Here is a 13,725-nt window from a genome sequence, read left to right as displayed (position 1 = left end):
TGTGCACGTTGATCCCGGTGCCCCTCTCACTAGAGTTTAAAGCCTCGGGATAACTGAAGCGACTGATACAGATCAGAACCCCCCTGTGTGTGTGCAGCCCACTACAATATGTGTGTGTGTTCAGATGCCCACTCACAATGTGGATGCTTTATTTTGCTTCCAGTATATGCCTTGGACATACTTACATGTACTTTACCAGCATTGAGGAACCTTACCCGATGTGTTCAAGTGCTTTTAGAGTTCCCATGTCTCGTCTTGTCCTCTGCTGCATTCAGATGTCGGATCAGTTCTTGGTATGTACGACTGAAACCCCTCTTCTTAAACACACCTAATGAGTGTCAGGACGAGTCACCTTAAGTCGAAGCGCGGCTCAAACATGTCTGAACACTAGCAGCTACACATGAACCTGTGTATGAGCTTTGAGTAAAGCACGTTGGCTGGTTGTCGTTCTAACAATTGACGAGAAAATATATAAACGTTTTGTTGTATTATGCTTCGAATATAATCATGTAGTCAGTCAACAAATGTGCTTTAGATGTTTGACATTGAGAATAACATGGAGGTAGGATTTTAAAGGAATAGTTTGACAGCTTGTCATTTTGCTGAGAGTTTAACGAGAAAGATAATCAGTTAATCAGACCCGGATAAAAGCAGCAGAACCACAGAGAATCATTCCTGCCCTTAATGTCCAAACTATTTTGCTCACAAACAAAAGCCCAGAGGCAGCACGACAGTTGCACAGTTATTTCATATTGTTTCTTTCTGTCAACGTTTTATAGAAATGTTATGTTGTGCTGCACCTTCGTTTGATAGTTAGCTATTTCACCTTTTTGTCAACAGTCAAAATATACCTCATAGATGTCTGTTCAGGAAATAAATGGTTCAGCAAAAAAACAAATTATAACCTCAAAACCAGATCCTAGCCGTTTCCCTTTGCAGTCATATTTGTGGTTGTATTGGATTTCAATACATCTTAAGGTTCAAAATGTCTCTGCTCCATTCATGTGATGGAGATGACCTTTCAATAACATGTAGAACAATACATCACTGTCACAAAACGTAGCTTCAAACTGCACTTATAAATCAAATCCAAAACAGCTCCATTATTAATCTCAACAAAAACCTTTTACACTGTAGAACTATTGCATTACATTGCTTTTAGCTGACGCTTTTATCCAAAGCGACTTACAATAAGTGCGTTCGACCAACAAAATACAACCTTGAAGAAAATAGAATCATAAAGTACATCAGGCTTCATAGAGCAAAAACATTTCAAGTGCTACTCAACTGGCTTTAGATAAGCCAGTCCTTTATTAGCATATAAGTGCTTTGTTAGTAATTCTATCGCTCGAGGTGGAGTCGAAAGAGATGAGTTTTCAGTCTGCGCCGGAAGGTGTGTAAGTTTTCTGCTGTCCTGATGTCAGTGGGAGCTCATTCCACCATCTTGGAGTCAGGATAGCAAACCCACGTGTTTTCTGCTGATGGGAACTTGGGTCCCCTTCGCAGCGAGGGTGCAGCGAGTCGTTTGGCTGATGCAGAGCGGAGTGCACGTGCCGGGGTGTACGGTTTAACCATGTCCTGGATGTAGGAAGGGCCAGATCCATTCGCATCATGGTACGCAAGTACCAGTGTCTGGAAGTGGATTCTAGCAGTTACCGGAAGCCAGTGGAGGGAGCGGAGGAGCGGAGTGGTGTGGGAGAATTTAGGAAGGTTGAAGACCAGACGAGCCGCTGCATTCTGGGTGAGCTGCAGAGGTCGGATGGCACGTGCAGGTAGACCAGCCAGGAGGGAGTTGCAGTAGTCTAGGCGTGAGGTGACGAGAGCCTGGACCAGAAGCTGCGTCGCTTTCTGGGTCAGCTGGGGACGCATCCTCCTGATGCTGTGCATGTGTTTCTATTTTCGTGGTCACTCAGCGTATGTTTTGTGTTGGAACTGCAGTGAGCAATCAGAGCACAAAACGATCTCTTTTCTCAGCCACAAACATTACAAAAAATAATAATAAGCAGCTGTATCCGTTAACATGATGATGCCCCTGCACACAATAGATATAATTCCCAGCTGGCAGCCATCAGACCAACAAATGTACAAGCAGACAAACAAAACAAAAACAATGTGCAACAAATACATCTGGCGCTCAGACTCAGATGTTATGCCAACTTTGTGTGTGTGTGTGTGTGTGTGTGTGTGTGTGTGTGTGTGTGTGTGTGTGTGTGTGGTGTGTGTGTGTGTGTGTGTGTGTGTGTGTGTGTGTGTGTGTGTGTGTGTGTGTGCATGTGTGTGTGTGTGTGTGTGTGTGTGTGTGGTGTGTGTGTGTGTGTGTGTGTGTGTGTGTGTGTGTGTGTGTTGAAAGGTGGAAAGCAGATGTAGGGTTTACGTAAGCCCCAGAAATACGTGTGAAAAGAAGCCGCACCAGTCGAGGCATGCCCTCCTCTCCCCTGCCATCTCTTCTTTCTTCTATTGTTCCCTCTTTACCGCCTTCTCTCCCTTTTCACTTTCAACATGTTGCTCATTTATCCCCTGTCTCGTCTTTTACATTCCATCTTTTTCTGCTTAGTCCGTCCCACAGATCTCTGACCATTGTGTCGACAGCGTTTCAGAACAATGTGTGCCAGCATATGCATTTCTGCTCACGATTCAACTCCAGCCACATCTTTATTGCTTGTTACATGTGTGTGTGTGTGTGTGTGTGTGTGTGTGTGTGTGTGTGTGTGTGTGTGTGTGTGTGTGTGTGTGTGTGTGTGTGTGTGTGTGTGTGTGTGTGTGTGTGTGATCTCAAGCCGAATCATCGTTAAAACACATGTATTAATTGATTGCCCTCTGGTGTTAGTCTTGTTGTGTGATGCAGACTGTTGCGTGCCAAGAAAGGCGTTAGTATGTGATCGCTCCAAGCTTCTGCACATGCTCGGACTGATAACGCTTCATTATACGGCCATAATCACACACATGTCTCAGAGCTAACATCACGCTCATACGGGAAGTTGTCAGTTACTTAGTCTGCTGTTTGGTGACGGGTAGGAAGTGCACAGTGCTTTAATTAGAGCTTGGTTGGAAAGAGGTTAATGAGAGATGAGTTTGAGTCAGATTAGGTAAAAGGGTCTGAAACTAGTTTGAATAAAAAACATGAAGTGGTGAATCTTTAAAACAAGTATAACAGAAACACTTTTACAGTCAACAATAGCACTGCTGTTTTAAATCAGTGAGCAAAGTGTGTTGAACTAAAGGTAACCATAGCAACAGTACTTCTGCTTTAAGTTAGCAATAATATAAAATGCAACATAAATAACTTGAACAAAGGCTGAATATTTTAAAAAGGCCCCTCATTTACAAATAACAACTGCCTTTTTAAACTGTAGCAACTACATTCTTTTAAACGGGCCCTGTTTGGCTTGTTGCCTTTCCTGTCATGTGTTAAATAGGTTTCAGTGCATGTAAATGGTCTGCAAACGCTAAAATGCCAAAGTTCTCTCCAGAGGGAGTTTCTTCATTTTGAAAAAGCTTTGTTTTTGGCCAAAATTATGAAACTCCCTCCCAATTTCTGTCCAATGTATTTAATTGAACACCATCTCAAAGAAGACGCTGAAACATATTTGTACTCATTGGCTTTTACAGCATCTTATTTCTTGTTTGAAGTTTGAAGATGAGTTTGTCGGGGTTTCTCCTTCCAAACAAAGGGTCCTGATGCGGTGATGTTGGCTATAAAGCTGGTGTGGGATAGACATCGTTAACTAAACCCCCCCGTCAGAATATGAAGTGGGATTGTTTAGTTGTCATACACGTTACCAAGCGCAGATATGAATGTCTTTGCTGGTGCAGCTCAAGTTCGACCATGTCTATTGTCTGTTTCTCAACAATCGAAGCAGAGGAGGTCACTATTTGCTATTCTGGAGGGACAAAGGCAATACATTTTTCTTCTTTACTTCAGTTGCTTAAACCTGGAATGTCGTGGGTAACCCATCGATGCACCTCTCCTTTGGAGTCGTCTACCATTTCAGATCCGCAAAGCTATTTCCGCTGACTCCTTTAAAAGCAAACTCAAAACCCATCTCTTCGCATCTGTCTTCCAGGGACGTGCACAGGTACGGGCTATTGTTGCCCGGGCAACGGCCAGTTTGGCCTTTTTGGCTGACCTGCCCCTCTGGAGAGAGCTTTCCTTTTTCTGTTGTGGCCGAATCAACATGATAAGCCCACAATTAGAAGCGTCTCGCTGCGGGAAACACACTTTGTCAGCGCTGTCATCAGCCGGTGCGTTAAGACCACCTCAGTGTCGGATTTTGGAAACTTGATTTTGAGTTGTCTCATGGCAGTTAGGGTATAAGGGACAACCCAGTCATTTTTTAAATCAAGTCACCGAATGAAAGTAGATGTGATTTACTGTTCAATTTAGTTGATGTAATAATCGTTAGGTTTCTTTTACATTAAAAACAAGTCACAATTTTCTAAAGCTCTTATGCTTTTTTCGGGGGGGGAGGGGCCCTTTTTCCAGTTTAGAGCAATAGCCCCTCCAAATGTCTGCGCACGGCCCTGCTGTCTTCCCATCACCTAGTTTCTCATCATTACCATCACTTCAGTCACATGCTTTTATCACATGGCAATACTAATGTTGAGGTATAATGTTTTTATCATTTCTATGCTATTTCCATGTTTTTGTCTTTGCTTTGTTCAGCCCTTTGAGGCATTTCTTGTGATTTGGGGCTACAATAAATGTTGATTTGATCTGATTTGATATCCTTGTGAGCGCCCTCTTGAGAAGCAGCAGATCCAAACCACCTATCCTCTCATCCTTACTGTTCCCTGTCTCTTTACGCAGCAAAGCCCATTGATGTCCTGAAGTTGCTGGAGCTGTCGGACGACATGGAGGGCGTGTCGCTGGAGTCGGGGCTCTGCACCAGCCGGCAGGGAGGAGGGGAGACGGACCTCTCCTATAAGATCGACAGGATTCAACTGAGCGCACCCACCAATCAACTCTTCCCTGGTAATATACCTGGGTTATTATGAATGTATTTAACCACTGAGAGCACGTGGCCTAATGTTTGCGTGTGCATCTCTTTCAGATTCTCCATTCCCGATGAACTTCTCCGTCATGACAACAGTCAGAGCTGTGAAAGGCTCTCAGGTCTTTCTCCTCTCCCTGTTCGACTCGGAGGTACGCACCATGAGGACGTTGAAGCCAAACGTTCCCTAAAGCCGACATCATGTTTGATACCGTGGCATGTTTTCAATGTGTTCATCACAAACTGTTGATGCATTTCATTCTTTGTTGCATGTTGCTGAGGAGTTAGAGAGTTTTGGCGCCAATTGGAGGGTTGGCGGTTTGATCCCTGACCCCTGCCGTCAGCATGTTTAAGTGTCCTTGGGCAATGTTGTGTGTGAATATGTGAGTCTCCCCGGCACAGGGGACACCTTAGGTTCATTCCCTCACTTGCCTCTCTTCCTCGAGTCTTAGCACTCGTGTTTGCTCCTCCCTGTCTCCTCTGGTAGCTTCCTCCCTCCTCTCTCCTAGAGCAATTGGGATGTCCTTCATCGTGGCTTGTGTTGATCGATTTCCGGCTCAAGTGATCGAGGAGTCGAGGAGGGACACTGGGATGAACCTCTCGTGTGGCTGCCTCTGTATGAATGTTTGTGAATGGGTAAATGCTGACTTGCAAAAGTAAAAGTGCTTTCAGGGTTTGCAAAGACTCCAAAAGTGCCATATAAATGCAGTCCATTCACCATTTACCATTTACTTTCACAGAAAAAACTCACAATTAAAACACAATATTACATTTTATTTGAATATATTATGTCAATGCAATATCTCTTTTACAATGAGATATCAAGTATATTCCAAATATGAAGAAGCTAAGGACAGTAGCTGGAAGTTGTTGAAAGCATTCTTTTAATTTTGCATAAAAACAGCGTCGTTCTTTTGGTCTCTCAGGGCACACAGCAGCTGGGTTTGGAGATCGGCCGTTCTCCCGTCTTCCTGTACGAGAGCCATGAGGGTCAGCCCCCCCCAGAGCTCTACCCCACCTTCAGAAAGATCAACCTGGCTGATGGCAAGTGGGTAACTACACACGCATGCATCCATTCACACACTTTTAGCCTTCGGGTTTTGACTTCAACTTCAAACACAAGACAGGATTACAAAAGACCCCCGTCACCCCGGCAACACACGGTTCTGTCTCTGCCCAGAGAGGGGACATTTACATTGTAACAGCAGAAAAGAGCCAAAGACAGCTTAATGTTACCTAAGCATGCAAAAGTATTAAAGATAAACAAATTATAATAAAAAAAGTTACACAATTAAGAAATACACATTCTGTAACAGTTCTTTTTTTTGTAATTCTTTATTTATTTGGGATTATATTAAAAATGCAGTTTTGCAAATCATATATGTTTAGAGACCCGAATGACAAATTAAATACCGAACAAAATTAGTAAAATAAAATATAAACGAAAGAATACACAGGGGTTGTTTGAAATGACAATATTTACACATGTACACGTGTATCTACTTAAACACACACACATATATATGTATATACATAAATACAAGCACACACACAGACACAGGGGCGCCGCCAGGGATTTTGGGCGCCATGAAAAGATAATTACATTGGTTACTTAAACGTTTTTTTCTTAATGTTCTAAAATAGTTTGGGCCCCTGTCAGTCACGGGCCCTTAGAATCGTCCTAACTTTTCACCCCCTTACGCGCCCCTGCACATACATACATATATACATACATATGTGTATAATATATGTAACAGTTCTGAGGATTTAGCAGCCAGGTATATATTGCACAGTTATTAACGGCATATATATATATTGCACATATTACACATATTGCACATAGGTGGTTGGTATTTAACAACAAGGGGTGTTATAGTCGTGTGTGTGTGTGTGTGTGTGTGTGTGTGTGTGTGTGTGTGTGTGTGTGTGTGTGTGTGTGTGTGTGTGTGTGTGTGTGTGTGTGTGTGTGTGTGTGTGTGTGTGTGTGTGTGTGTGTGTGTGTGCCATCAGACTATTCAACACCTGTACTTTTGAAAGAACATCCATAACATTCAACTGTTTTGCAACTTGTAAATATGATCTAATATATCATATTCCAATTACTTGCATATAGACTCTCCTTGCACTATTCTATTTTATTTGTATTCACTACTTTAACTATTTGATCTGTTGTATTGTGTACACTGTTGTTACATCTACACTGTAGCTTCGTGCACATGACAATAAAAGCCTTGAATCTTAGTCTCTGCTAAAAAAGATGGAAAATAAGTTGAATTCCTTCTCCAGGTGGCACCGAGTGGCCTACAGTGTGGAGGGCGAGTCAGTGACTCTGTACCTGGACTGCGTCAGACTCGACACCCTGGAGCTGCTCAGAGGTCACCACTCCCACGTCAGCACCGAGGGGGTTACTGTGTTCGGCACACGCCTGCTGGACGAGGAAGTATTCGAGGTGTGTGCATATGGATATGTGTTTTATGTAAGAAGACATAGAGGGCAAACAATGGCGGTGATACTGTCTTCATTGTTTGGTGGAAACTCTAGGAAACTTTAGGAAAAACTGACAAAAAGACTTGGCAGCAGATACAAAGAACGATAACACACCTTAAGCTCTTTGTTTGGTAAGGAAGCGTCTCTGCTTGTAGCGGCTTGTTTAATTTGTCCATCAAATGAATACGGCTTGTCTCCTTTACTGCCCCCCAGTGGCGGTGAGGATGTACTGCATCTTTACCTCTGCTACAAATCATGACTTTATAATGCTGCTGATTATTGAGTACATGTATGCAGAGGTCAAATATATGGCAGATACTTTGTCTTGTAGACGCCCTACACTATGTGTGTTGCTCCTGGTTCATCAGGTACCTTCAGGTTTCTTGCTTTTGAGTTTGTTTCTTCTTGGTTGAATGCACTTATTGTACGTCTTAATGAGATGTAATGTAATGTCCTTCATCCTGCAGTCCTGCTCACAACATGCAGCACATTATTCACAATGCACTCTGGAAAAGGCTCTCCAAGTCTGTAGCTGTGTTAAACCTTATCTGACTTTTATGAGCGTTGTTTTTATTGTGTCCTCAGCAGTGTGAGGTCATTTGCTCAGAACCCAAGTGTGAACCTCGGCCTGTGTTTTGAGTGCAGCGTCAGGTGGTCCATCTGTTTAACTGAACAAACCTTCAGCTCGTGTTTGGCCTGGACTCCCTGACATGTGTGTGGATTTGAAAGACCTTGCTGTCTCTCTGTTATGGCTCCACTTGAGGCTGCAGCTCTGGAGACGATTAACCGCAGAGCGATGATAAAAGCGGCCCGTGAAGTCGCTTTGATCCGACCGAATGAACACATACAGTCGGAGATAAAGACCCGGCAGACAGATGTTTTTGACATGTCAGCAATGAATTAATGGTCATTGAAGAGCTGTTACATATTCTGCATTCCTGATATGCTTTCACTATTAAGGATTAAATGGTGGATCGTGTTCAAAATACAATCACAATAAGTTAAGCTTGGTGAATGTTGCCCTTAATAAAAAAAATTATATAAATATATCCTCACAAGATTTACTTGACAAAGCTTTCTGGCTCGTTATCAAGGTAGAAAAGTCAAATGTATCCCTTTTTGTTTGCATAGGGACTTATAATTACATATGATTCATGTTTACGTTATTTTTGTTTGTTTGTTTTTCACTAAAAAGGATGCACTTTAACAAATGACGTTTCCTATGCAGTAGTGGAAGTAACTTAGTTAATATACTCGACTACTTTAAAAAAAAAAAAAAGTTTAACCTTTATTTAACCAGATGAAAACATTGAGACAAAATCTCATTTGCAATGCTGACCTGGCCACGAAGGCAGCAACGTCACACATTCTTACACATAACATAGACATATCAAATACAGAGAACACAACTAAGTAAACTTAAAGACGAAAAGCAGTCACTACATTTTGCACATTTGGGACAGTAAGAAAGGTGCTACTTATTACTGCAAGATGGTGGTAAGGACCTCGGACAACTTCAATTTAAAACAGGCTATTGAGACAAGTGCCCTCAGTTTGAGGCGTGATTGAAGGTCCTTCCAAGACCAAGGACCATAATGAAAAAGACTCCTTTTCCCAGCCTCAGTCCGCACGGCAGGAACCTGGAACCGTATCCAGGCACTGGATCTGAGGTCGCAAGAGTCACAAACTGGAGCACATCTGGCACAAGTATACAGTGGAAGCTTACCTAAGTACAAATTATAGGTACTTTTGCTGCACCCGAGTATTTTCAGTTTATTGTACTTCTACACGTTTTGGTGTTGTGCTGTTGGTTCCACTGCATTTCTTTTACTGATGTATCCACTTTACTTTATTACTTTCCAAAAAACTTTTAAAATATGATTATCTTTTATATGCAACCATTCACCATTATATTTAAGTAACTTAAAGGTAGCGTAGGTAAGAATGGAGAAACCGGCTCGAGTGCCCTAGAATTTGAAAGTACACAGCCGAAAGAAATCTGCCCCTTCCTTCAGACTTCCTTACAGAGCCCCTCCTCCAATGACCAATGAGGGCACGAGATAAGTTTGTGCACAGATGGAAGGCTGACAGGCAGGCAGGCCATCCAGTTACTTTAGCCGGGCCGGCTCAGATGATTGGTCGTGCTTTTTACAGCGCCACGGCTTCCACAGATGACATGTTTTATGTATTTATTGTCAAAGCATTTAATATATTCATTGCTATCGGGATGTTAAGAGCTGCTCAAAGAAGATTAAGTGGCAGCAATTTTGCTTAAATTATTTGAATTGAAAAAGTATTCCGGTTCAAGTGTCTTCAATGTGAAGATTTGCTGCTTTTGCTTTAAAACATAAAAAAAGGGAGCTTGTTTTTTATGATAGAATTCACATATTTGTTCAGTTTTTGTTTGTTTTATGTTTTCGTGACGCAGGGAGACATCCAGCAGCTGCTGATAGTCGATGACCCCCGAGCAGCAGAGACTTACTGTCAGGATTACATCCCGGACTGCGACGCAGCGCTGCCCTACAACAGCATCCTCTCTGAGGCCGAGGAGGTAAGCCCTCTGACACACAAAGAGAAACACGACCCCTCTAAAGTCTTTCAACTCTACCCGGCCCATTCCTCACACGGAACAGACGCTGTGAGGCATCTCAGGTGTTGCATGTTGTAAATCCTGGCTGTCCTTGAAATCAAAGGAGCCCTCAAGGTTTCATCTTTAAGAGGAGAACTCATTACAGGTATTTATGGACAGTTCAGAAGGCAGAAATGACAAAAAGACATACGGTTTCATAATTTTTTTGTCATATATTCACACGAGAAAATACTAGAACATAAATTAAAAGATCACTTTGGGCCAGGGGTGTCAAACTCAAGGCCCGGGGGACAAATCCGGGCCGCGACTTCATTTCATGTGGCCCGACAAGAGCTCTGAAAGAATATAATACGTTTATTATACGGTTACATGCCGATTTACAGAAGCACGTTGCCAATAAACTACATGTCCCACAATGCATCTCAAATATTAATTTTGTTCAGAATTTGACTTTTTGGTTCAAAATTTCAATTTGGCTTTTTTTTTTTTTTTTATCATTTTGTGACATTCTCACTGAAGAGACTTCCAATGATTTGCCCTAGACTTCTGCTTTCAGATGTAGTTAATTATGAAGTTATTACCCTTTCCCATAATAATCCAATGCAGAGGCAATAATGTAATATAATATATACGTTTATATATAATAAATATTTATATATGTATATTTATATAGTCTTAAAGTTACAACCGGCCCTTTGAGTGCAACCACAATGATGTGGCCCGCGATGAAATTGAGTTTGACACCCCTGCTTTAGGCTGTGAAGCATTTGTTGCCTAGCTACAGTGGTCAGATATTCAGCTTAACTCCATATAGGCTATCATTATACTGTTTATATTTGAATGTGCAGATTGTAACAACATCAAACACACACCATATGTCTGTGACTTGAATACATTTCAAGACACTCATTTTCTTTTTATTATAAGAGCACGATTAAGTATTATGCTCTGAGAAAAGATCTTCAATATATACAGAATATGAAATTGTTTATTGATTGACAGATGATGTAATACAATTGAAGCAGTGTGTTTCCTTCTCTTTACACACAAATATGTTACTTCTATTTAAAATAAAGTTACAAATCCTAAAAAGCTACTAGCCTCCAACGAGCTCTCACCCTCTGTTTATTTCTCTCTTTGTCGTTTGCTATTCATACATGGCTTTGTGGGCCAGTAGACTTGGCCAGGGTCTTTGTGCCAGTGCTCCACACTCCTGGGAACGTTTTTAAATCCTCTTCCGGCTTACAGCTCAACACACTGCAGGATTTCCTGGTTTTATTGTTTCACCACCAGAAATGCAACTTGACAACGGCAATCATGGAGTTTAGAAACTCGAGGTCAGGGGGGTCAAACTCAATACACATTGGGCCAAAATGAAAAAATGGGTACTAGTCGAGGGCCGGACTGGTTCAATGTTTATTGCAAGACGTATTGAAATGAACTTATTGCACATAATAAACCTGGAACTAACTAAGCTTAAATTATTGCCTATAAAAACAACATTAAACATTAAATAATCAGTTGCATTCATTTCTTATGGCTCTATCTGCAGTCATTTCTTATGATTACATTTTTCCTCAGGCCAACAACAGCTTCAAAAAAACTATTCCCCTCAAAGAGAAAACCAAACATGCCCTGTTGTCTCAAGAAACAAAGTGCAGAAGGAAACATCCATTGAACTCAGTGTGCTGCTCTGTGATGCTAGCTCAAGCAGATACTTGGCATCTCGTCTTGGGTGCAAGGTCATCAATGTTTGGGCTCAGGCTCTGAGCTGAGGAGACCCTCAGGATTGAGTGAAGGTGTGCGTGCAATATACCGGGGGGCCAGATCTAATAGTAATTTAAAATTATCCTGCGGGCCGAAATTAAATCCACCACGGGCCTGATTTGACATTTGAGTTTGACACATGTGCCCTAGTGTCTTCTGATAAAGCTGTAGTGCTCAAACAGTCTATCCTGAAGAATCTAAAGTAAAAAGGACTGAGCTGTAGTCGTACCATGTGCGGCCTTTGCCATGTTGTTATGTTTAATGTGACTCAGCCTGATGGGACTACTTCATGAATCTGATATCTTAATAAGAAACCTCTGTGTCCTCAAACTCACATTTACATAAGTTACATTCATACATACATATTCAGTTTAAACATTTTCTTTAAGTTAAATATAATTTTATATATTGATATGTTTTTATTGAAGGAAAGATAAAGATTTTTAAATAATAAACATATTTATTGTTATTTTAATTATTATTAATATCATTTTGTATTTATTTATCTTATTTTAAACCTAACATGACATTTATTCCATACCGAAAAAGAAAACTGAATAAAAAAAAACATTATAATATTTAAATAAATACATGGTAGAATAATCTATTAAAAAGTATCAATAATAAATAAACTGAAGTGACATTGCATACGAGTAAATACATACTAAACACATGAATACTATGGCTCTGCTCTTCAGGGGAAAGTATTCGAAGCTAATTAAAGTACTCTATCAAGCACTGCCATTTCATTTTAATCAGTTATATTAATAAATATCAATATTATTTGCATGTATGTAAACAACACCTAACACATGCTTACTGTACATTATGCACCGTCTCTGCTTTGATTTTCCATGGCCTTCAGGTGGAGAGGAAACCTAAGAAACATGTGGCGGAGGAGTTTGAGGAGTTTGACTACAGCGACCTGTATGAGGACCGCTCTGTTTCCACGGTGACAGCGGGTCCTAATGACACCGAGTACGAGGTGAGGCTCTGAGCACAAACTTTTTCTAGTCTCTATAATTTCCTCTTGTCTTTTTCTGACCCTCATTTATCTGTCTCTGCGGACGCTTCGCCGGACAGATCGTGGAGTACGAAGACTACGACAACACAACGGAATATGAACAGGTGAACGAGTACGAGTACGAAGACGAGTACGACGACCGCTACGGACACGCCGAGAGGGAGCGGGAGATTTCTCTTAACACACGGGTACCGACTACAACTATCACACACTTGGAGTTTGTGCAGTGACGCATCATTTCATCCTGTGTAGAGACGTTATTGTTAATACGTCTTTATTCGTCTCCTCTCGCCAGAATTTACCGGAGAAAGGAGAGAAAGGAGAGCCAAGCTTTCTGGGAGCGGTGAGAAAAACACACAATGGCATAAAACACACAAACAGAACCACACAGGGCGAGACATTGGGCCCAACATCCTGTGCAGGTCTGACCAGATATTTCCTGATTTAAGATAAAAGAAAAAATCTAAAGTTTTGCTAGAAATTAGTTTAAACCTTCTAAGTTTTTGAAAGAGGTTTGGGTACAGCCGGACCGAAAAATGATATGACGATATACATACCATCAATAATAACGAGTTTTTCCACTTTACGACCCTCTTAATATTGTATAACAATATTTTACAATGTTAAAGTTTAACGATCAGGATATGTTATTACTTGTTTTATGAGTTTCGCATTAATGGTTTTTCTGTTTTTTTATTTGCGAATTAAACATTGACATTTTTATATTGCCTATTCATTGATGTCTTTTATTTCAGGGCATATACACGCTGCACCTTTGGTCTACCGCTGTACTGTCTTGTTGTCTATTTGTTCTAATCTTATTTTTGCTCTAGAAGAATTTCCCTTTTGGGATAATAAAGTATACG

General features: G+C 41.1%; 1 protein-coding gene across 1 annotated transcript in view; it reads left to right on the top strand.

Annotated features, from left to right (window-relative positions):
- The window catches only part of col5a3b (collagen, type V, alpha 3b), a 61,480-nt gene that overhangs the window by 12,264 nt on the left and 35,491 nt on the right, over positions 1-13,725 (top strand). Inside the window, exons 2-9 of the mRNA XM_034091804.2 lie at positions 4,808-4,972; positions 5,052-5,143; positions 5,918-6,039; positions 7,278-7,440; positions 9,907-10,029; positions 12,701-12,820; positions 12,919-13,047; positions 13,155-13,202. Coding sequence (XP_033947695.1) covers positions 4,808-4,972; positions 5,052-5,143; positions 5,918-6,039; positions 7,278-7,440; positions 9,907-10,029; positions 12,701-12,820; positions 12,919-13,047; positions 13,155-13,202 — 962 coding nt within the window. The remainder of the gene's footprint in view (positions 1-4,807; positions 4,973-5,051; positions 5,144-5,917; positions 6,040-7,277; positions 7,441-9,906; positions 10,030-12,700; positions 12,821-12,918; positions 13,048-13,154; positions 13,203-13,725) is intronic.

This window comes from Pseudochaenichthys georgianus, chromosome 1 (assembly GCF_902827115.2).
Source record: "Pseudochaenichthys georgianus chromosome 1, fPseGeo1.2, whole genome shotgun sequence".
In the NCBI taxonomy this organism is placed as follows: Eukaryota; Metazoa; Chordata; class Actinopteri; order Perciformes; family Channichthyidae; genus Pseudochaenichthys; species Pseudochaenichthys georgianus.
The sequence above is the reverse complement of the archived record's forward strand: the minus strand, read 5'-3'. Positions and strand labels throughout refer to the sequence as shown.